A 24976-nucleotide genomic window follows, 5' to 3' on the forward strand; every position below is an offset into this window, starting at 1 on the left:
TTGCCTCCGTAGAGTATAATTCTGCAAACAGATTGGTTATATGGCAAAGATTCTATTACTTCTAAGTAACTGACTAGTTGTTAAAAAATTACGCATTCTAATACTTTTGAAACAAAGGATACATTCGAAATAGGTCTATATGAGCTTAATTCCTGATAATATTAGGAAGTTCCTACAATTTGTATATATGATGTGAACAAACTTAGATGTCTGTAGCAACTATATTGCCTAGATAAAAATTAATTGATAACTAATATTTTACTATTCACTCAAATATTCAGATGATAAATTTAGAAAATGAAATAATTGGTATATGGTACAATAGAGGAAATAAAGTCCAATTTGCACAATCACGGGAAAAGTATACCTGGCAGAGGAGCTGTTTCAAAGTTTAATCCACATTATTACTACTACTAATAACAATAGACGCATGTGAATACACAGTATACACATTCATTTCGGCTTCAGCTTTTCTTGCGGTATTACTATTTTTGTTTCTTTTCGACCAGCGCTAAACCCAAGCCTCATCATATTTGTCATAGGCCTCAGAGATTTATGGAATTACCTTATTGTGGATGATTGTTGGATGAAATTCTCAAAAGACCATTTCGAAGAAATCTGAATTTTCTGCCTGCGAGGATTAATGTCGATAATTTGTACATTACAATTTTAGTATGGAAAGACTGTGCGAGAACATCCTTCAACTCTCGAATAATTATGAAGAGTATTTAAGGTAGGTCAAAGTATCTCGCTGGTAAGCATACTATAGACCTAGTTTTAGATTTTAGTCTAACCTAGCCTACCGTAGCGTAGGCCAAATTTCATGTTATCTTTTAGGGAGTAACGGGCAAATATCACAGATATTGTGGTAAAGTTGTACTGTATTACAGGGTCTGATTTCGAACAGGAAATATATGTTTTCTTGTAGTAAATAATGTGATTTGACCGAATTTGACCTTCAAACCAACAGAACAACCAATCTGACTAACTTTAAGTGTCCGGACTGGTTGCTGTTATTACGGATGAAATGAAAGTGAAAACCGGGTAAATCATGTTATTTTCTACAGGAAAACATATATTTTCTGTTAAAATTATTAAATATAATGTCTTTTATTATATATATTTTGTTTAAATACTTAAATATAATGACTTGTTCAAATTCGGTGTCACTTCACTCACGTATGTACTGTGAACGGTAACATTAGCAACGTTACCAATGTTACGGTGATACACAGCGGTACCAACGTTACGGTGGAATTACTAACGTTAGCAATGATATGGTATTATCGTGTGTATTTTAAAGAATTTTTTCATATAACCCTTTACACAATATATAAAAAAGTACAAAAAGGGTACAGAACCTAATAAACCCACCTAACCTAACCTAGAAGTTCCCAATATAATGCCCTTTGTTATATCACTTCACTCACGTTACGGTAATGTCAGTACTGTTACGATAACATTAAATATAATGGTTCTTATTTCGCCATTAGCTCGCTTCGCTCTCATGAAAATAAAACATTAAGCTCGTATGTACTGGCAAGCGGTAATGTTGAGCTGTGCACGCTAACATTAGTAATGTTATGCTAACATTACCAACGTTAAATATAATGGTTCTTGTTCCTCACTTACGGTCACAGGAAAATAAAACCACCCTCGTATGCATTGGCAGTCGGTAATGATGAGCTTCGTACTCTTAACAAAATATAATAAAACTAACACATTAAAGTTAAAGAAATTAATGACTTACTTTTATGACCGTGACGACGTAACTTAGGGGTCACGGGGGTTTTGTGACTGAGGCTGTGGTGTCTTAACTGTTTTGCCTGAGATTAGTACTGCACTTGGAACACTGTAAACGTTGGTATATTAAATTATGTGATTTAAGAAAATTATCAACATTGGAATAAACCAAAATACTTTTAAGTATGGATTACTGAAGCCGTTACAATTTTCTAATACAGTACTTAAATCGTAAAATACGCAAAAGACGACATTTGAACTATCAAAGACAAGACTTGGGCAAAGGTTTCCATGGAAAAGGGCTTGTTGGAAGGTGGGGCTAGGGATATATTAACCCCCCTGTGCAAACTTTACATACGTATGGGTTCATGATTGGTTAACGGAAAAGCAACAGAGTCTAGAGAGTAAATATGAATGAACAGAATGGGAAACTTGGCCAGAGCAAGTATTTATGTGAAATCTGGGAGTGACAAGGTAATAAAAAAATGTATAAAAGTAATATATGAAGATAAAATGGAATGTATGATAAATAATATTTGATGGGTATATAAAATGAGGTGATTTTATAAGGTATCGGATAACAAAACGAGTAATACTGGGGTCAAACGTAATATGTATATGAGAGTATTACATAACTAATCAAGTAGTAGACTTGAACAGAGCTGGTAGAGAGACGAACTGTTACATTTCACGATTAGAGAAGAAGAAATCCTATTGGTGGAGGAAAAGTCTCTGCGCAGGGAGGTGCGGTTTTTGCGCAAAAGGTCGAAACCTGATATGTACAAACGCACGAACAAGAGCGTCTACAATGAGTAAGTAGAATGAGAAAAATTAAATGAAAAACACTGCTAATGTTAGCATCTTACGATAACATTTGATCTACATCAGACGTTGGCAGCACTGGTTACTGTATTTTTTCATGAGACATAGCCTTTGCAACGGCGCCTCCAAAGTTTATCCAGATATACTGTTTTGTATTTTCCTCGGTTTATTATACATCCAAGAAGGTAATGTAAAGAGAAGAAAAGGCTTGTTTTATGATTATATATCGTTTCCCCAGTATGTTTTCCCCACCCAAAACCCCAAGTTCCCATTGGGGGTCCCCCATTATCTTGGGATATACATATATATATTTCTGAAACTATTCATTTGCGACGGGAACGAGTGTCATTTTCGAAGAAAGCGTAATTTTTTCTATAAGAAAAAGTAGTTTTTTTCCTAGGTTACATTGCCCTGTAATACACTACAATAATACCAATTTTTTTCAAGTAATTAGTATTTTTCCTAAATACAAACTTGAGTCTGTAAATATATGATACTTTAATTTCTAGCCAAATACATGAACCATATATTTTTCCTACTCTTTATCTTGTGTTCTATGCATTTCTGACCTTGATTACTGGGGCAAACCACCCCTTCATGAGTTTTTGGATCCCCTTATATAAAGACAATTATGGGGGACCCCAGTGGGAAACCGGGTTTTTTAGCGTGGGGGAAATGTCATAAACGAGTGATTTACAGCAATAATAATGGTCAGAAATGCAAAATAAGGACAAGATAACCAGTAGGAAAAATATAGGCCAAACATGATTATTTATCACATTTGAGATTTGTAAAAGGGCACAGAACCTAACAAACCCACCTAACCTAACCTAGTAGTTCCCAGGTCACAACCCCTAGCCAGGAGCAAGCCCCCGGACCCCATTCCCAGGTCACAAACCTTCCCAGGTCACAGCCCCTAGTCAGGATGAAGCCCCCGGACCCCCTTCCCAGGTCACAGCCCTTAGCAGGGGGTAAGCCCCCTGATCCCCCTTCCCAGGTCTCAATCTCTAGCCAGGGGCAAGACCCCGGACCCTCTTCCCAGGTCACAAACTAAAACGAAATCACAATTCACAAATAAATCCTTACCTTAAGTTTGGGAGGTCGAAGACTGATGGTCTTCCGTTGACAAAGGAAGAACTGTCACTGACCCTATCGTAGGCATAGATGTAGATGGGTGGGGGTACAGTTTGGCGGCCCGAAGCAGGAAATTATGTTAGCGCTCGGACCTCTTGTGCTGGAAAAATAAGCACACTTTAGTTTGCTAATTATTGAAAATACGAAACTGAACATTAAAAGATGTATTATAATAATTTTTACCTGGTGGATAAAGACATGACGAGATAGATATTGAATAAAATATTCTTTGTTCCATAACCGAAATACAAACCACGCTATTTACATTGGGTTTACCTTTTAGCGTAGCTGAAATGGCGAGCCATTAGAATTTAACGAGGGTGTATTACCCCCTTGCTAGTTAGCAGGGGGGTAGGGGAGTGGTAGCTAGCTACCCCTCTCCCCCTCACACACCGGTGAACTGCTTCACTTCACTTTTGGCTCGGACAGTGGACAGACGTATCTGTCTTTGTCCTCACTTGGCAGCCATTGTTTGTTTTGTCTTTACTTAATCACGTACTTTTCTTTTACTCAATATATATGTAAACATTTTTCGTGTTTATGTATATACAGTATTTGAGTATAGAAATCAGTAAGTCTCCTTTTCAGAGTTTGTGCTTGTGTGTGTAGTGTACGATATCTCCGTGGAGCCCTCGGCAGTTAGGCCACCATGGTATAATTTCATGGGTCGCGATCGAGTTTGGCTACGGTCTTTCTCTCTCTCTCTCTCTTTGAGGTCGTTCACCCTTTTACTACGTTACTTTTACTACGTCTGAGTAGCTTCCTTCCCGTGTGGGTGGGGTTGCTACGCTGTACGTTTTGTCTCAATTAGTTTATGAATCTAATTGTTTTTAAATATTTAACTTAGCCGGTGAATATATAATAGCTGAGCCTCCGGCGGCTCGACAGAAAAACACACAAAAACTCGCGAGCGATCGCTATGAAGGTTGCGGTGTGCCCACTAGCGCCAACTATCGGCCAGATACCGCATATACATGTAAACAGACCCAATTTTTCTCTGTCGGTCTGATCGACAAGACGTACCATTACTCGCTGTTAACCTGGAGTTTTTCAACAGTCTTGGTGAAGTACTTCCTTTTGGTTTGAGCTTTCGCAGTGCAGGTGTTTTATCTTCAACTTAAATCTTGAACTCGTTTTTGGATAGATTTAATTATTGATGACTTAGGATTGTTTTTTTTGACTTTCTTTGACTTTTAAATGGCCGACCCTTCCCTTAGTACGGAAGTGTGTTTTAGGCTTTTAGCAATTATCTTATCACGTTATAAATTGTTGTTGTTAATTATAGATTTTCCTCTATATATTTTATATCTCAACCACCTTTATTAGGCCTCTTCGATTAGCTTTCCATTTATAATAAACGTCAAGATAAATTTTAATGATTTGTTTATATGCGACCTTACCTATTCCTCCCCTAATCCGAGAGTAGGCGGTCCTAACTTGGAAACCGAAGTTAAACAACGTTGAGCCCTTTCAATCGTAAATAACTTTTACAGAGCAAATGATTTAAAACTTATTACAGTAAATGAATATTTTTTAGTAGATATTTTATGAAAGATTTTCTTTGAATAGTCTTCGTACTGTTTCAAAGATGAACTAACGTTTAGTTTATTTATGCTACGCAGTTTGCGCTCTATCATTACGATAGAGAGAGAGAGAATCACGGTTTCACTTTGCAGAAAGAGTAAATCGATTCTGACGTTTTGTTCATTCTTCTTTCAAACTTAAATGTTTTACATGTAAATACTATTTTAAAGGAACTTGTTAATTGAAAAACCTTTCAGTTTTTTCCTTTGGTCAAATAACCTGTTTATTGACGAAAGGTAAGTGGGCTTTTCTCTTCGGTGCGAAATCAAGAGAGAGAGGAAGAGAGAACGTTCCGATCTTTATTCTCGTCCCAAGCGAGTAACGTTGTTCTCGAGTCAGTTTTTTTTACTCTTGTCCCTAGTCTCTGTACGGGGAGAAAGGATAAAACGTTTTTAGTTTTTATTCTCGTCCCAAGGCACTGTACGGTGAGAGATTGAAAACGTAGTTTTGAATGAACTAGTGTTTAGTCTCCTTCCCAGCCACTGATCTTTTTATCTTAATATGTTTACTGTATTTTGCTTGTATTAATGTGCTTACATTATACGACTTATTTCGCAATTATAACCTTTTGATGAGGGTAGAATTGCGTGCTTCAGGTAGAAATCAGTTTTATTCATGCCTAATGTGAATTGTTGAAAAATTCGATTTCAGTGAAGTAAGTGCAAAACAGAAAATCGTAGTGATAAAGTGATAATTGCGCAAAGTGTTATCAGTGTTGCAACCGAGGGTTCGTCTGTTCGTGCCTGTCGTTCGCCTAGTCCGAGACCTCTTGCAAGCTCCCAAGCCCAGGGGAGAAGTAATGTCGTACGACTTATGGGTTCGAGAGGCCTTGATCAGCGAACAGACGTTCCCTCTATGGTTTCAGGCGTGTCTCACCAAGACCGCCCCTACCATAAGACGAGCGAGACGATTTTCTCTTCGTCATCCGAAGGCTTTTCGCGTAAGAAACCGTGGAGCAAGGTTTCGAGGCCCTTTAAGCGAAAGTCAGTCCTTTCAGGAGAGGTCCAGCGTCCTGGTTGTAGCCATTGGGACAGCTCTGACCCTATGCAGTCATCGGAAGACTGCTCGCCGCCTAAACAAAAGCGTAACACAGGCTCCGAGAGTCTTATTGTAGGCAAGGTTTTGCAGTCACAGACGTTACCCTCGTCTCTTACCGCAACCATTCCCGTTGATCCTAAATGGGTTGTACGGCAAGACATGCAGAATAAGCTTGCCTCTCTTATGGAGGACTATTCTGTTGAGCAGGTTCACGATGATCCTCGCCGCTTAGCTGATCGAGATCCTGGCCTTCAGCCTCCCAAACGAGCCTTTGCTCGTCCTGTTGACATTGACGTTACAAAGTCACGTCAATCGTGTTTTGTAGAGCCTCACTCGATGCAGTCCCGTGTTGACTCTCAGCCGCTTGTGGACATTCAGCCGCTGCCGCTTGCTCTTGTTGACGTTCAGGACGTTCACCAACCAGCATAGTTGACTTGTTTTGACGTTGAGCGTCAAGCACCGCAGTCAAGAGTTGTTTTGACTGCTCAGTCTAAGCAGTCAAGGCAGTCCCGAGTTGACGTCGAGCGTCCTCCCGCACCTGTTGTTGTTGCTGGTCAGTCCTTTAAGCAGTTACATGACATAGCGTCCTTGACTGCTACTGTCTCTCCCTTGCTTGAGACTCGGCAATTGTCGGACAAGGTTCCTTCAGATGAGGAAGTTGCTGATCCCCCTCCTACTGATATTCCCTTGAGGACTCTGTCAGACGGAGAGGAGCCTAAAGCTGCTCAGCCCTCTATGGACTTTAAATAAATCATGCTGATTTTTAAGGATCTTTGTCCGGATCTTTTTGTAACTGCTGCTCCTCGTTCGCCTAAACGTCAGAGTTTACACTAGGCCTAGCTACTTCGAAGCCGTTGTTTTATAAGCTAGTGCTCTCTCGCTCTTCTAAGAGAACTTTACGTTTGCTAGGCGACTGGTTAATCACCAGGAGGAGTTTGGGGGAGACAGCCTTTGCTTTTCCTACTTTTAAGCTGGCTTATAGAGCGAGAGTCTGATATGACACGGGAGAAGTTCTCGGCTTGGGAGTTCCTGCCTCTGCCCAGATAGACTTCTCAAACCTCATAGACTCTCCCTGGCGCCTGGCCAAGATTTTATGGTCGACTTCAGAGCTAGACCATCTCCTGTTAGGAGTTTTTTTCGAGCGTTTGAAGTTTTGCTGTACAATTATGTCGTGCATAAACAAGGCTATCAGGGATGGCTCCAATAATCTGACAGCCACGTTCTCTGCAGGAACAAGTCCCTCTGGGATGGCTCCAATGATCTGGCAGCCATGTTTACTGCAGGAGTACGTAAGAGGCAAGTGCTCTCAATGTGTTCATTGTCAAGACAAACTTCACGATGAAGTCTACCAGGCTGTCTTGACAGCATTAATGGAAGGCGACTGGATGGTCTCTCTCGACCTTCAGGAGGCATACTTCCACATTCCTATACACCCGGATTCCCAACCGTTTCTGAGGTTTGTTTACAGGAATGTGGGGTACCAGTTTCGAGCCCTGTGCTTTGGCCTCAGTCCTGCTCCTCTCGTGTTTACGAGGCTCATGAGGAATGTGGCAAAATCCCTCTATCTATCGGGAATCCGAGCCTCCCTGTACTTGGACGACTGGCTTCTCAGAGCATCGTCCAGTCTTCGCTGTCTGCAGGATCTACATTGGACGTTGAGTCTGGCCAGGGAGTTGGGACTTTTGTTCTACCTAAAAGTCCCAACTGATCCCATCCCAGATTATTCTATATTTGGGGATGGAGATTCGCGGTCCAGTTTTTTCGGGCTTTTCCGTCTGCCACCCGAATAGAACAAGCCCTGCTCGAAGTCCAACTAATGCTGAAAAGAAAACGTTTGTTCAGTCAGGAGTTGGAACAGTCTCGTAGGGACTCTCATCCCTGGAGCAGTTTATCTCGCTAGGGAGACTACACCTTCTGCCTCTCCAGTTCCATCTAGCCTCTCACTGGAACTAGGACAAGACGTTAGAGACGGTATCATTCCCAGTCTCCGAACCAGTAAAGGCATGCCTGAAATGGTGGGACAGCAATATCAGTCTGAGAGAGGGACTATCCCTAGCAGTCAAGAACCCAAACCACGTGTTGTTCTCAGACGCGTCAGATTTGGGTTGGGGTGCGACCCTGGACGGTCGGGAATGCTCGGGTCTGTGGACCTCAAGTCAGAAGAGCATGCACATCAACGGCAAGGAGCTATTAGCAGTCCACTTGGCCTTGATGAAATTCGAAAGCTTTCTTCGAAACTAAGTGGTAGAGGTCAACTCAGACAACACCACAGCTTTGGCGTACATCTCCAAGCAAGGAGGCACACACTCCTTCACGCTGCTCGAGATCGCAAGGGACCTTCTCATATGGTCAAGAAATCGAGGCATCTCCCTGTTGACGAGATTCATCCAGGGGGACTTGAACGTCTTGGCAGACTGTCTCAGTCGGAGGGGTCAGGTGATACCCACAGAATGGACCCTCCACAAGGACGTGGGCAAGAGTCTTTGGGCTACTTGGGGTCAACCCACCATAGACCTCTTTGCCTCCTCGTTGACCAAAAGGTTACCAATCTATTGCTCTCCAGTCCTAGATGCAGAAGCAATCCACATAGACGCGTTTCTACTGGATTGGTCTCTTCTGGACTTATATGCATTCCCACCATTCAAGATAGTCAACAAGGTACTGCAGAAGTTCGCCTCTCACGAAGGGACAGGGTTGACGTTGGTTGCTACCCTCTGGCCCGCGAGAGAGTGGTTCACCGAGGTACTTCAATGGCTGGTAGACATTCCAAGAAGTCTTCCTCTAAGGGTAGATCTCTTACGTCAGCCTCCCCGCGCTTCGTCTGACTGCCTTCAGATTATCGAGAGACTCTCAAGAGCTCGAGGCTTTTCGAAGGAGGCAGCCAATGCGATTGCGAGAGCTAGGAGAGCTTCTACCTTCAGAGTATACCAGTCGAAGTGGGAAGTCTTTCGAGATTGGTGCAAGCCAGCATCTATGTCCTCTTCCAGTACCTCTGTAGCCCAATCGGAGATTTTCTTTTACATCTGAGAAATGTTCGCTCCCTCTCGGCTCCCACGATTTAGGGCTACAGGAGCATGTTGGCTTCGGTCTTTCGTCATAGAGGCTTAGATCTTTCCAACTATTAAGATCTCCAAGATCTCCTTAAGTCTTTCGAGACCTCTAAGGAATGTCGTTTGGCAACTCCTGGATGGAACTTAGACGTGGTCCTAAGGTTCCTCATGTCAGACAGGTTTGAGCCATTACATTCAGCCTCCCTGAAGGATCTCACCCTCAAGACGCTTTTCCTAGTGTGCTTGGCTTCGGCTAAAAGGGTCAGTGAAATTCATGCCTTCAGTAAGAACATCGGCTTTTCTACAGAAAAAGCCACATGTTCACTTCAACTTGGTTTCCTGGCCAAAAATGAACTGCCTTCTCGTCCTTGGCCTAAGTCTTTTGATATACCTTGCGTGTCAGAGATCGTAAGCAACGAACTTGAAAGAGTGCTGTGTCCAGTTAGAACTCTTAAGTTCTACTTAGCTCGTACTAAGTCCTTACGAGGTGGATCTGAGGCATTATGGTGCTCAGTTAAGAAACCATCATTGCCTATGTCAAAGAATGCTTTGTCATATTTTATCAGACTTTTAATACGAGAGGCTCATTCTCACTTGAATGAAAAAGACCGGTGCTTGCTTAAGGTTAAGACGCACGAAATAAGAGCTATAGCAACTTCCGTGGCCTTTAAGCAAAATAAATCTCTGCAAAGTATTATGGACGCGACCGTTTGGAGAAGCAAATCGGTATTCGCGTCATTTTACTTAAAAGATGTCCAGACTCTTTACGAGGACTGCTACACACTGGGTCCATTCGTTACGGCGAATGCAGTAGTGGGTAAGGGTTCTACCACTACATTCCCTTAATTCCAATATCCTTTTAATCTGCTCTTGAAATGTTTTTTTTTTTTTTTTTTAATTGGGTTGTACGGAAGGCTAAGAAGCCTTTCGCAGCCTTTTCTGATTTGGCGGGTGGTCAAATGTCATTTCTTGAGAGTGCCCAGATTAGGGGTTTGATGAGGTCCTGTTGTATGGGTTGCAGCCCTTAATACTTCAGCTCCTGGGAGTCTTTCAGCATCCTAAGAGGATCGCTGGGCTTCGTGAGGAAGACAGACTAATAAGGCAGAGTAATCGTCTAAGTCAACTTCCTTACCAGGTACCTTTATATATTTGGGTTTTGTTATGATATAACTGTCAAAAACTCTAAGCATATACGCTGTAAACTTAATTAACTCTGGTCTCTACCCACCACCATGGGTGTGAATCAGCTATTATATATTCACCGGCTAAGTTAAATATTTAAAAATGATATTTTAATTATAAAATAAATTTTTCAATATTAAACTTAGCCGGTGATTATATAAGCTGCAGCTCTGCTGCCCGACAGAAAAACTCTACGCTCAAAATCCGCCAGTGATCGCTATGCAGGTAGGGGGTGTACTTCAAGAGCGCCATCTGTCGTGCAGGTACTCAGTACTCAATGTAAACACAGAACTCAATTTTCTCTCTGTCGTGCCACCGGCAAGACCTACTAAATTCGCTGTTGCTTACTGGATTGGTTTTCACATATTTTGGTGAAGTACACATTTCTAGTTTTGAGCTTTCGCTTTGCAGACGTTATCTTCAATACATCCTTGCATTCTTTTGTTGATATCGGATTATTTGTTGACGACTTTGGATAGATTTTGAATTCCCCCTTTGACTAATTCAAAATGGCTGACCCTTCTCAAGTCCCTAAGTTCAGGAAGTGTAATGCTAGGGACTGTTCAAGGCGTCTTCCGAAGGCCTCTATCGATCCTCACACCGTTTGTTCCAATTGTCGGGATAAGACCTGTCAATTGGAAGATCGATGTGAGGAATGCGTTGGGCTTTCGGAATTCGATTTTATCGAATTCCAGAAATATACACGTAGGCTAGAGAGAGATAGAGTCAGGAGAAGTTCATCTCGCTCCGTTGAATTTTCCTCTCCTCATGCCCCACAACCTATTCCTTCCCCTGTAGTGGTTGCACCTGATCCCCCTTCTAGCACTCAACAACCTTCGATGGCAGATATGATGCGTGCCATCCAGGCTCTGGATGAGAGAGTCGAGTCCTTGGCTAGTGACCGTAACCAACTCATGGCAGACGTCAAGGAGTTGAAGTGCAAGAGTGCAGTGGGTAGTGATAAAGTGAGTGGTAGTGTTGTGGAAAGTGTTGTGGATAGTGTTGCGCTTGAGGGTTCGTCTGTTCGTGCCTGTCGTCCTCCCAGTCCGGGACCTCTTGCAAGCTCCCAAGCCCAGGGGAGAAGCAATGTCGTACGACCAAAGGGTTCGAGAGGCTTTAATCAGCGAACAGACGTTCCCTCCGTGGTTTTGGGCGTATCTAACCAAGATCGCCCCACCCACATGAAGACGAGAGAGCCCATTTATTCCTCGTCTGCGGAAGAGGTTTCTCGAAAGAAACCATGGACCAAGGTCTCGCGGCCTCTTAAGCGCAAGTCGGTCCCTTCCGCGCAAGTCCAACGGCCCAGTTGTAGCCACTGGGTCAGTTCGGACTCGCTGCAGTCTTCCGACGACTGCTCACCTCCTAAGAGAGGCAAAGCGGTACCGCATCAGGCATTAACACCGTCTGTTGCCGCACCTGCTCCTGTAGACCCTAAGTGGTCTTAGCTGCAGACCATGCAGTCACAGTTAACGTCATTGATGCAGGACTTTCGTGCGGAGAAGGTTGACGCTGCACCAACCTCTAGCCTACAACCACCCACGGTTGTGCGTCCAGTGGACGCTGAGGCTACCTTCTCCCGCACTCCAGCTGTGAGAGTCCCGCCACCCATGCGTTCCAGTGTACCCTGCCAGCCGCATGTTGACGTTCAGCGACGCACGGAACCTTCCGTTGACGTTCGCGAGTTACAACAACAGCCTAAGTTGTTTTGTTTTGACGCGGTGCGTCAACCTCCGCAACCCAGTGTGGTTACCTCTACTTGCCCACAGCAGACTAGACAGTCTGGAGTAGACGCTTTGCGTCCCCGCGCTGCTATGGTTGTTGCCAGTTCACAGACTGGGCAACAGTTCCATGACGTTGCGTCCGGTTCAGTCACGCGTGCACCCGTGCTGCCGGACTCAGCTGACCAGCCGATTCCTACTCCTTTGCCGCTTCCTCCTCAGTTTTCAGATGATGGATTCTCTGATGATGACGACGCTGCACACATTGACGACCCACATACGGACATCGACGAACCCAAGACCACGCAACCCTCCTTGGACTTTAGGAAAGTTCTTGCACTGTTCAAGGAGATGTATCCTGATCAGTTTGTATCTGCGGCCCCACGCTCTCCTCCGTCAGAGTTTGCTTTAGGCACGCAGTCATCCGCGCCTGCCTTTACGAAACTCGTCCTCGCCCGCTCGTCCAAGAGAGCTTTACGAGTGTTAGGAGATTGGATGCAGTCCAAAAAGAACCTTGGGAAGACAGCATTTACGTTTCCCCCTGCAAGACTCTCGTCCAGATCGAGCGTCTGGTATGCCACGGGAGAAGTTCTCGGCTTGGGAGTTCCTGCCTCTGCCCAGGGCGACTTCTCAAGCCTAGTAGACTCTCCCCGCAGGCTAGCCATGAGACGCTCTAAGATATGTTGGTCTCCTTCAGACTTAGACCATCTGTTGAAAGGAGTGTTTAGAGCCTTCGAGGTTTTTAACTTTTTGGACTGGTGTCTGGGAGCTTTGAGCAGGAAGATCTCCCCTTCTGACAAGGAAGCTTCCTTGCTCATTATGTCCTGCATGGACAAGGCCATACGTGACGGATCCAGTGAGCTTGCGGCTTCGTTCGTATCCGGGGTCCTCAAGAAACGGGAAAACCTTTGCTCTTTCCTGTCAGCTGGAGTAACACCGTGTCAGAGATCGGAACTTCTTTTTGCTCCTCTCTCAAAGTGTCTCTTCCCAGAGGAATTGATAAAGGAGATTGCTGCCTCCTTGATTCAGAAGGACACCCATGACCTGGTTGCGTCCTCTGCCCGCAAAGCCACCCCTTTGCCTACCGTATCTAGACCCAGGATGGACACTCCAGCGTCCAGATTCATTCCGCCCTTTCGTGGCAGAGCCTCCAGCAGAGGAGGTGCTCGTGCCGAAGGGAGACGTGGGAAGAAGAAAGGTACCAAGTCCTTTAAAGGCAGAGTCTGAATGCCACCTTCTTCAGACAGCAGTGGGAGCCAGACTCAAGAACTTCTGGCAGACCTGGGAGAAAAGGGGCGCAGATGCACAATCTGTGAAGTTGCTCAGAGAAGGGTACAAGATCCCGTTTGTCCGCAAACCCCCTCTAGCAACGTCTCCCATCGATCTCTCTCCCAGGTACAAAGAGGAAGACAAGAGGCTAGCTTTGAAGCAGGAGGTGTCTCTCTTGCTACAAAAGGGAGCGGTAGTCAAAGTCCGGGACCATCAATCCCCGGGCTTCTACAACCGTCTCTTCTTAGTGGTAAAGAAGACAGGAGGGTGGAGGCCGGTGCTAGACGTCAGTGCGCTGAATGTCTTTGTCACAAAGCAGACGTTCGCCATGGAGACCATAAAGTCAGTTCTAGCAGCGGTCAGGAAGGAAGACTGGATGGTCTCTTTAGACCTAAGGGACGCATACTTTCACGTCCCCATCCACCCAGAATCCCAACCTTTTCTGAGATTCGTTTACGAAAAGGTTGTCTACCAATTTCAAGCCCTGTGCTTTGGCCTAAGCACAGCTCCTCTTGTGTTTACGAGGCTGATGAGGAATATTGCCAAATTCCTGCATTTAGCGGATATCAGAGCCTCCTTTATTTGGACGACTGGCTTCTAAGAGCTTCTTCCAGTCGTCGCTGTCTGGAGAATCTAAAGTGGACTCTAGATCTGATCAAGGAATTGGGTCTCCTGGTCAATATGGAAAAGTCCCAACTGGTCCCATCCCAAACTATAGTGTATTTAGGGATGGAGATTCACAGTCAAGCTTTTCGGGCTTTTCCGTCGGCCCCCAGAACAAGTCAAGCCCAGGTATGCATCCAGAACATGCTAAAGAAGAAACGATGTTCAGTCAGACAGTGGATGAGTCTGATAGGGACGCTATCATCCCTGGAACAGTTCGTTTCGTTAGGGAGACTACACCTCCGTCCCCTTCAATTTCATCTAGCTGTTTACTGGAAAAAGGACAAGACGCTAGAAGCGGTCTCGATCCCCATTTCCGAGAAGATGAAGTCATCACTGACTTGGTGGAAGGACAGTATCAACCTCAGAGAGGGTCTGCCCCTGGCTGTTCAGACCCCCAACCACGTTCTCTTCTCGGACGCATCGGACACGGGCTGGGGTGCGACATTAGACGGTCGGGAATGCTCGGGAACGTGGAACTCGAATCAAAGAACGTTACATATCAACTGCAAGGAGCTACTGGCAGTTCATCTGGCCTTGAAAAGCTTCAAGTCCCTCCTTCAAGGCAAAGTGGTGGAGGTGAACTCGGACAACACCATGGCCTTGGCGTACATCTCCAAGCAAGGAGGGACCCATTCTATGACGTTGTACGAGATCGCAAGGGACCTCCTCACCTGGTCAAGAGATCTAAACCTTTCTCTAGTAACGAGGTTCATACAAGGCAATATGAATGTCATGGCGGATTGCCTCAGTCGGAAGGGTCAAATCATCCCAACAGAATGGACCCTACACAAGGATGTGTGCAAGAGACTATGGGCCACATGGGGCCAACCTACCATAGATCTCTTCGCAACCTCGATGACCAAGAGGCTCCCAATATATTGCTTACCAATCCCGGACCCAGCAGCAGTTCATATAGATGCCTTTCTACTGGATTAGTCCCATCTAGACCTTTATGCATTCCCCCCGTTCAAGATTGTCAACAAGGTACTGCAGAAGTTCGCCTCTCACGAAGGGACAAGGTTGACGTTAGTTGCTCCCCTCTGGCCCGCGAGAGAATGGTTCACCGAGGTACTTCAATGGCTGGTGGACGTTCCCAGAACTCTTCCTCTAAGAGTGGACCTTCTACGTCAGCCACACGTAAAGAAGGTACATCCAGACCTCCACGCTTTTCGTCTGACTGCCTTCAGATTATCGAAAGACTCTCTAGAGCTAGAGGCTTTTCGAAGGAGGCAGCCAGGGCGATTGCTAGAGCAAGGAGGACATCCACTCTTAGAGTCTACCAGTCGAAATGGGAAGTCTTCCGAAACTGGTGCAAGTCGGTATCAGTATCCTCGACCAGTACCTCTGTAACCCAAATAGCTGACTTCCTATTATACCTGAGGAAAGAAAGATCTCTTTCAGCTCCCACTATCAAAGGTTACAGAAGCATGTTGGCAACAGTCTTCCGTCACAGAGGCTTAGATCTTTCCAACAACAAAGATCTACAGGACCTCCTTAAGTCTTTTGAGACCACGAAGGAGCGTCGTTTGGCTACACCTGGATGGAATTTAGACGTGGTACTAAGATTCCTGATGTCAGAAAGGTTCGAGCCACTACAATCAGCCTCCTTTAAAGATCTCACTTTAAAGACACTTTTCCTGGTTTGCTTAGCCACAGCTAAAAGAGTCAGTGAGATTCACGCCTTCAGCAGGAACATCGGATTTTCATCTGAAACGGCTACATGTTCTTTACAGCTTGGTTTTCTAGCCAAAAACGAGCTACCTACTCGCCCTTGGCCGAAATCGTTCGATATTCCAAGCCTTTCAAATATGGTTGGAAATGAACTAGAAAGAGTCTTATGCCCTGTTAGAGCTCTTAAGTTCTATTTAAGACGAACTAAATCTTTACGAGGACAGTCAGAAGCTTTATGGTGTTCTATTAAGAAACCTTCTTTGCCTATGTCAAAGAATGCAGTTTCCTATTATATCAGACTGTTGATACGAGAAGCTCATTCCCATCTGAATGAAGAAGACCATGCTGTGCTGAAGGTAAAGACACATGAAGTTAGAGCTGTCGCTACTTCAGTGGCTTTTAAACAAAATAGATCTCTGCAGAGTATAATGGACGCAACCTATTGGAGAAGCAAGTCAGTGTTCGCGTCTTTTTATCTTAAAGATGTCCAGTCTCTTTACGAGAACTGCTACACCCTGGGACCATTCGTAGCAGCGAGTGCAGTAGTGGGTGAGGGCTCAACCACTACATTCCCCTAATTCCATAACCTTTTTAATCTTTCTCTTGAAATGTTTTTTATTGTTGTTTTTGGGTTGTCCGGAAGGCTAAGAAGCCTTTCGCATCCTGGTTGATTTGGCGGGTGGTCAAATTCTTTTCTTGAGAAGCGCCTAGATTAGAGGTTTTGATGAGGTCCTGTAGTATGGGTTGCAACCCTTGATACTTCAGCTCCTAGGAGTCGCTCAGCATCCTAAGAGGATCGCGAGGCTCAGTAAGGAAGACGTACTTAAAAAAGGCAGAGTATTTGTTCAAGTCGACTTCCTTACCAGGTACTTATTTATTTTATGTTTGTTATTTTGAATAACTGCTAAAATGAAATACAAAATCCTTAGCTCATAATAATGTAAACAATTAATGCTGGTCTCTACCCACCCCCCTGGGTGTGATTCAGCTTATATAATCACCGGCTAAGTTTAATATTGAAAAATGTTATTTTTATAATAAAATAAATTTTTGAATATACTTACCCAGTGATTACATATTAAAGGACCCTCCCTTCCTCCCCAATAGAGACCCAGTGGACCGAGGAGAAAATTGAGTTCTGTGTTTACATTGAGTACTGAGTACCTGCACGACAGATGGCGCTGTTGAAGTACACCCCCTACTTGCATAGCGATCGCTGGCGGATTTTGAGCGTAGAGTTTTTCTGTCGGGCAGCAGAGCTGCAGCTTATATAATCACCGGGTAAGTATATTAAAAAATTTATTTTATTATAAAAATAACATTTTTGAATATACTTACCCGGTGAATATATAAATTAAAGGCCCCCCCCTTCCTCCCCGATAGAGACCCAGCGGGATGAGAAAAATTGGGTCTGTTTACATGTATATGCGGTATCTGGCCGATAGTTGGCGCTAGTGGGCACACCCGCAACCTTCATAGCGATCGCTCGCGAGTTTTTGTGTGTTTTTCTGTCGAGCCGCCGGAGGCTCAGCTATTATATATTCACCGGGTAAGTATATTCAAAAATTTATTTTATAATTAAAATATATTTGTTGATTTTTCAGCTTTGTAGAGCAATTTCTTTCGGGGTTTTCATTCTTTCTTTAGTGTTCATTCATTTTCAAATTACATAATTACATAGTTACATAATTATAATTGTTATAATTCTGTGTTGGTTACAGCTCTCCTTCCGTGAGTGTAAGTGGTTGTGAGGGCAAGTGCCTGTTGTGTAATTCTTGTGTTCCTTTCCCTCGGGATTCCTCTTCGGAGCCTTCCCGGGGGAATGAATATTAACTAATGATTTTTGTTTTTATTTTTCACAGTTACGGATCTAGTTTGTTTCTGTAATGTGACAACGGAGTGAGCTGTCTTGTTGTGGCCTGGGGATTCGGCTGTTGCTGCCTCCCCTATAGATCTTCGTCAGGGGCGTATCTCCTTCTCCTGGAAGTACTCCCGTGACGATTGACAGCTCTCCAGTTCATTTTAGAACACTCAGGAGGCTCGCCTCCTTGGGTGGGTAACTTTCCTTCCGAGGGAAGTTTTCCTGTCCAGGCTTGAGTTTTTCCCCTTTGGGGGGTTCTTCTTGCCTTTTTTTCGTGCGACTATGCTCTTGGTGCTGAGCGGTCGCACCTGCAGTTACGCTCAAGGGGCTGGGCAACTGCAGGAGCCCCTCTTCGGTGGATTGCTCTTTTTAGGTCACTGGCTGACCCGTCTCTTCTACGAAGTGTTTCTCTTTCGTTCGCGAGAGAGTACACTCATAGAGACTCCTCTTCGGAGGACTCTTCTGCTGTTATTGCTGTTTGCTGCCTTCGCCGTAAGGCTCACTGTCCGCTACGTCGTAAGCTATAAGGGTGCTAAGAGGCGCCCTTTTGAATCTCCGTATGCAGCCTGCAGCTCCTTCCTCTTTAGATCTCTCCGGGGATCGATCTCCAACGCCCAGCGCTCTCCTGTTTATTGTCGCTGCTGTTCCTGTTGGTTCCTGATACGCGCCCTGTGCGCCCACGTTCGCCCTCGCAATCTAGAACTTCGGTTCAGGTCTTGGACAAGGACTCTTCTTCTACGCACAGGATTCCACGCGTTGCCTTCTGCTCTCCAGCGATCACCAGCTCGCCAGCGACCACAGACGCGTCAACGTTCGCCTGCTCGTCAGCGATCTCCTGCGCGTCAACGATCGCCATCGATCTGCCACGCGTGTCAGGTCCCCTGGACACCCTCAGTAGCGATCTAGCGCTCGCCTGCTGTGGACGATCTCCGGTAGCTGTAGCTGAGTCTTGCCGTAGATCTTCCTCCTGCTCGCCAGCGCTCACCTTTACTTTTGTCCTTCTGTGCGCCAGCTTTCTTCAATCGCCAGTGCACATCTGCGCGCCCTTTCCTGCCACGCACCAATGGGCGCTAACGGTTTTTCCTCACCGTCCAGGATCGCCTGATTGACAGCTCGCTTCAGCGCTCACCTTCCTGATGCACCTGCGCGCCTTCTGTCTACGGGCCATCGCTCGCCAAGACGCGCCATCGCCCGCCTACGCGCCATCGGTCTCCCGACCGCCTGCGCTCACCCGCGCGCCCACGTGCCTGCGCGACCACACACCCACGTGCCCGCGCGCCCTCGCACGTGCGCTCCAATGTTCGCCCGCGCGCGAACCAATGGTATTCCATCGCGCGGACCAACGGTGTTCCATCGCGCGAACTAACGGTGTTCCGTCGCGCGAATCGACGGTGTTCCGTCGCGCGAACCAACGGTGTTAAAGTACATCGCGCGAGCCTACGGTGTTCCATCGCGCGAACGTCGGCTCGATTCCTGCAGTATCCATTGCTCGCGTACGGGTCATCGCTCACCTGTGAACTTTCGGATTCCGACCACCAGCTCTCGCCCTTCCTACCACGCTCGCCCTCCTTCTGCGCTCCTTCGCGCACTTTCGTCTGCACTCCTGCGTGCCCGCACATGGGCGCTTCCACGTTTGGCCACGCACAAACCATTGATTTACCATCGCGCGAGCGCCAGGGCGATTGCGACCGCGATTCCTGTCGGGGTTTCGCAACATGGCCAGCCTGGCGAGTCTTCTGGAGCGTATTTCCAGAATACGGTCTTCACCCCGTAAATGCAGAGCATGGCACATGCAAGAGCAGGAAGAATCTTCAGGGAGGTCTGAGCAACATTCTTCTTTCCAGAACCTGGGTTAGCCCTTCCTCGTCATTCCCTGGAAGGGTCTTGCCAGGGAGCTTTCCGTTCAAGATTTCTCCGTCGGGCAAGGGGTGACTGATTTAGCCCTTCCTCTTCTCCATCTCGTGGAAGGGGCTTACCAGGTCCTTTCCCTCCTCGGTTGCGACCCGAGGTTTTGTACAAGGAAGCTCCAGGAAGATCATGGATACTTTCCTCCTCTCGGGCTCAAGCACCTTGGCGTTTCGTCGCCAAGTTTCGAACTTGCGGGCAAGCTCGATGTTGGACCATCTAGACGCAGTGACAGAGGGCTTCCTCTCGGGTGCCTCATCCGTGGATGTCGACAAGCTCAGACACTCTTCCATCCTTGGGAAGAGCTTGTTTGTGCCCAAGGACAGAGACATGGATAGCGGTTGTGCAGAGGAAGTCGACTTCCGTTTTCACTCCTCCAAGGCGTTTTCTTCCAGACCCTGCAGGCCTCCAGCGCCTCTTCTTTCAGCCTCGTCAGCCTAAGTTATCGGACCGGCTACGGCAGCTAAGACAAGGTGTCCAATAGCAGTCCCCTCCTGTCAGGGACAGGTAGCACGGGAGGCTCTCCCGGGGGGGCATAATCCTAGAGGGAGCGGCAGAGTTCACAAACTCTAGGATTGGCAACCCCCCCTTGCAGGTCTCACGCTAGGAGGATGCCTAAGGTTACTCATCCGGATAACAGCTTCCCGATGCCGATTCCTGCACGATATCCGTGATCAGCCAAGGATATCGCGCCTCGCTCTTACCATCTCTCCGTCTCTGTCAGAGAATTCAGTGTCACTGAACCTCTATGCCATGAGGTTGGCAAGAGTTTTGCCCGTTTGGGCAGAATGATCCATACCTTAGGAGAAGGTCCTCCATAGGGTCGTCGACGGCTTCCCCCCCCGGCTTCTTCAGTCGATCCTTTCTCGTAGGAAAGCATCTCAGACGGGAATTCCGTCGTCGACCTCTCAGCTCTGATCAAGTTTGTCGAACAAACTTCGTCCAGCGTGGAACAGCAGAATCGATCAGACTGGTAACGAGGCGGCAGGACTCCTTAGGCCCTGGATTGGAAGGACGGGTACTTCCAGTTTCCATTCCATCCATCTTCCAGGAAGCTTTTGGAATTCAGCCTATACTTAAGATGCGGTGTGGCGATCCCGCCGCGGCATCGCAGGTTTTTCCCCAGAGAACTCTCCCTGCTTTCCTCATGGCCGCTCAGGAGCAGGCTTCCGCCTCCTTCGCCTTTTGGAGGTCTGGTCAACTCCGGTAGGCTCGGGTTCGACCTTCTTCAACGCCGGGACAAGCTTCCGGGTCCTTACCATGAGTGAGGGATCATGGTAATTTGCTAGGAGCCTTCTCTACTTCTGCCTCAACATCTGGAGTATCTAGCCATGATATTGAGTCAACGGACTTACCACGTTGGAAACACCGCTTCTCGTCCAATCAGCGAAATTAAGCAACGTTGGGTCTGGTCAGTACTTGGATGGGTGACCGCCCGGGGATGCTAGATGCTGTTGCCTCCTTCTCCGAGCCTTCCCTTCAGTTGACTGTGGCAAGGCTGAGGAGAGTTGCAGTACCTGTTCTCAGTCAAGCAGAGCTTTCAGCCCTACCTTGGAACGTTTCCTAGGTCTCTTTTCCTCATTGACCCGTCTAAAGTCCCGAACGGTCGCCTCAGGATAAGTTCCCTGTGGGGCGGCCCAAGTTCCGGTGGTATCAAAGCAACTATTAACCGGACTTTCTGGCCCCTATGGGACCAGCGGAACGTTTAGACCTGCAATGGGTGTTGACCTATGGAACCTCTTGATAGGAGTGGATATTCTCGTCCTTTCCCCACATTTTGATGCTGTTCTCGGACTCGTCAAAGAAAAGGGGGGGTGGGGGGGGGGCATGTTCCGGTTCAGGCCTATAGTCAGGACCTGAAGGATACTTCTCCATCATTCAGGCAGGCTTAGGGGCCGTAGTCTGGCCCCTCTACAGATCCTACAGTTCCTGCCGAGTCGCTCCGTGCGCGACGACTTCATGGTACTGGCGTATTCCAACCAGCAAGGGACGCATTTTCATACCTTCGCATCTTGCAGTAGAGATACTGAGATGATCCGAGGTCCTCTCAATACCACTATCGGCTCGCTCATTCCGGGCAGAGGAATGTTCTCTCCGAATATCTGAGCAGAGCCTCGCAGATAGAGGGTACCTGGGGGTCTTTGGCCTTTAGTAACCAGCGAGTCCTGGCCTGGGGGACCTGATCGCGACAGCCTGGAACTTCAAGCTTCTGCTGTTCTTCCCCCCAGTCTCAGATCCCAAGACTCTTTGGCAAGATGCTTTCCGGTGATGATGGGACAACATCGACGCCTGCGTCTTCCCACCATTGTTGTCTGTTGAGAATGGGTCTCAACAAGACCAGGTTGTCTGTCAACCTTTCGATGGCCCTGAGAGCTCCACTGTGACTATATGCGGAACGGTTTCCGGACCCTCTGCTTCCCCTGCCGGAACTCCCGGGAGAGCTTCTCCCACGGCACAGGCTACTCAAACAACCACACTACAACATCTTTCACGAGCTGTGGCATCGCTTCGGCTTCACGTCTGGAGACACTACGCTGCCTCCTCAAGAAGAGACAACCCGCTACAGTCGCGGAGCGGAGGTCACGTCACCTGCGATAGTCATCCGCAGGTATCTGCCAGGCGAAGTGGAGAGTTTTCTGTGGTTGGTGTCGTGGGAGAGATACCTCTTCCCTTGAGGCCTCTTCTCCAGCAATAACGGACTTATTGCTTTTCGGCAGGAGGAAACTCCTTTCCGCTCTCGCCAGTGAAGCCTGTCACTCAGCCTTTCCTGGCCTTCAGGCCGAAAGGAATAGACTTTTTCCTTCCCGCCGGACCTATCTCCGCTCATGCGAAGCTGCGAACGTCCCTGCCCCAAGTCGGAGTGAGACCTCCTCCATGGAGCATGGTTCGGACTTTTTAGTCCCTTAAGAGATCTTCTCAAGAACCATTGCGTCAGGCCTCTGATCGTATTCCGTCTTGGGGGACGGTGCTCCTGCTCACTCTGGCCTCGGCCAGTATGTAAGCAATCTTCTTGGTCTCGTACGACTCCGCCCTTTCTAAGGAATAGGGGAAGGCAACATTCAGGTTCGCTCCTGAGTTGTTTTTTAGACTCAGAATCTTGAGGTCCCAGCCCTTCGGTCCAACTCCTTCAAGATTTCGAGTCACCATTCTGTATCAGATAACCCAAACCTTCTCCTTCTTGCCAGTAAAGGAATCGAGGGATTATCTTTGGGAACAGCTGCAGTTTGTCCTCATGTGCAGCCTGCTTCCTGCAGGACGTGACCCACAGGAGTATCGATACGTTTCTATCGCTCTGTGGTGGCTACACAACAGCTGGTCTAACCTCAGGCTCCTTTTTGGACAGGTAGCAGAAGGTTGAGGGCATTGTTATCAGGTTTTAGTCTGCATGAACGAAAGAAGTATGTCTGGCCCTTACTTCTTTCTTCATCGTCCCCTCTACTGGGGAAGCAGCATCCTGGTCTCTGCATAGCTGACCTCAAACCTCTGCAGGTAAACCATGCTTCCTTGTTTTCCGAGTATTGAGTCAATACTGTCGCGTCCCCCATACCCTGACGAGGTGGTATTGGGAACGTCTTAACCCAGAGTTCCTTCTGGAACTCCAGGTCAACTGCCTAGGACGGGTCACACTTCTTCCTTCACACACAAGCTTATGTAGGCCACACGTTTCCTTGCGGAACAAGGAACTTGTGAGGTGCAGGGACTCCTTTTCACGAGTGCGACTCACTCGGATTCTGAGTCCCCGGGTAAAGCCAAAGCCAGTATGGCTGGGGACTTTTCACCCTTCCTAAGGGGTAAGTCGCCCAATGTAAATAGCGTGGTTTGTATTTCGGTTACGGAACAAATAACAAATCCGGAGATAATTTGTATTTTTCCTAACCATACTAACCTTAGCTATTTACAGTGAACCCTCGTTTATCGCGGTAGATAGGTTCCAGACGCGGGCGCGATAGGTGAAAATCCGCGAAGTACTGACAGCATATTTACCTATTTATTTAACATGTATATTCGGACTTTTAAAACCTTCCCTTGTACGTAGTACTGTTAACAAACCACCCTTTAATGTACAGAACACTTAATGCATGTACTACAGCACCCTAAACTAAAACAGGCACAAATATTAAAGGCGATTTTATATCATGTGTTTCCTAAACACCTAAAAAGCACGATAAAAAATGGCAACCAATGTTTTGTTTACGTTCATCTCTGATCATAATGAAGAAACAAACTCATTTAGTGTACACATATATGTATAGGTTAGTTTTTGCATCGATTATATTGATTATACAGTACTGTATGTTGATTTTTTTATTACCAATGTTTTAGTTTACGTATTTTTCTTAGGACTTCCAAATGAAATGTTTTTCTTTATGACGCCGCCTGAAACGACGGCGTGTACGCTCAGTAAACAACCACGCTCAGAACAAACAAGGCATTTAACGCGCATGATGATAGTGATAAATAATGATACAGTACATACAGTATTTACAGTAAAAGCATTTACAAAATATGTTACCTTACAAATATAAATTATACAGTACTTGTACGTAGCAAAGCAGGAAAACAATTTGAGAGAGAGAGAGAGAGAGAGAGAGAGAGAGAGAGAGAGAGAGAGAGAGAGAGAGAGAGAGAGAGAGAGATTGTTTTACGTACGTAAATGTAAATTTTAAACAAAAAAAATATGATAGGTTACAACATGTAGACTTTTAAAACCTTCCCTTTAACTTAATGCATACAGTACGTACATTACTAAACTATAAAACAGGTTAAAGTAAAAAATAAAGATTGTTACTGTACTCACCACGAAAGAAGTTCAAGAAAAACTTGAATGATGATGGCGATGAATTTGCTGCACAGTAGAAATGATGATGATGAAGCTGATGATGTGTTCTACTGTGCAGCCAATGATAGTATTTTACGTCTCTTCAGACGGAGGTGTCTTTTCCTGGGACACCTCTTCAACTTCTTCCTGGGAAACTTCTTCAATTTCTTCCGAAGGCGTACTAGCAGGAGGAACTGGCTCTTTTTTGCGAGGCTGGAAGAACATTGTGATCGGAAGTTGTTGCCGCTGCTGCTTTTTTCGATCCAAGAGCATCCTGTAGGGAGTCATGATGTCATCGACCTTATTTGAGAATTGCATCGAGCGAACCATATCCTCGTCCCACTCTTGTAACATTTCTTTCGCCTCCTTCATATGGTTGCAGAACTTGGCAAGCCGTTCTAATGTTAAGCCCGTTTCTTCGACATTTTCTTGGGTCTCTTCCTGGGTACCCTCACTCTCTTCCTCACTTGCCGATTTCGTCAGGTCTTCGAGGTCTGCGTCAGTTAGGGGCTGG

General features: G+C 46.3%; 1 protein-coding gene and 1 pseudogene across 1 annotated transcript in view; both read left to right on the plus strand.

Moving 5' to 3' along the window:
- The first annotated feature begins 401 nt into the window (after positions 1 to 401).
- The window catches only part of LOC137646043 (U3 small nucleolar ribonucleoprotein protein MPP10-like), a 203449-nt gene continuing 178874 nt past the window's right edge, over positions 402 to 24976 (plus strand). Inside the window, exon 1 of the mRNA XM_068379187.1 lies at positions 402 to 733. Within this exon, the coding sequence (XP_068235288.1) occupies positions 675 to 733 (59 nt within the window). The 5' untranslated portion in view covers positions 402 to 674. The remainder of the gene's footprint in view (positions 734 to 24976) is intronic.
- LOC137646183 (5S ribosomal RNA) lies at positions 20985 to 21103 on the plus strand (annotated as a pseudogene).

Source organism: Palaemon carinicauda, chromosome 8 (genome assembly GCF_036898095.1).
Source record: "Palaemon carinicauda isolate YSFRI2023 chromosome 8, ASM3689809v2, whole genome shotgun sequence".
Lineage (NCBI taxonomy): Eukaryota > Metazoa > Arthropoda > Malacostraca > Decapoda > Palaemonidae > Palaemon > Palaemon carinicauda.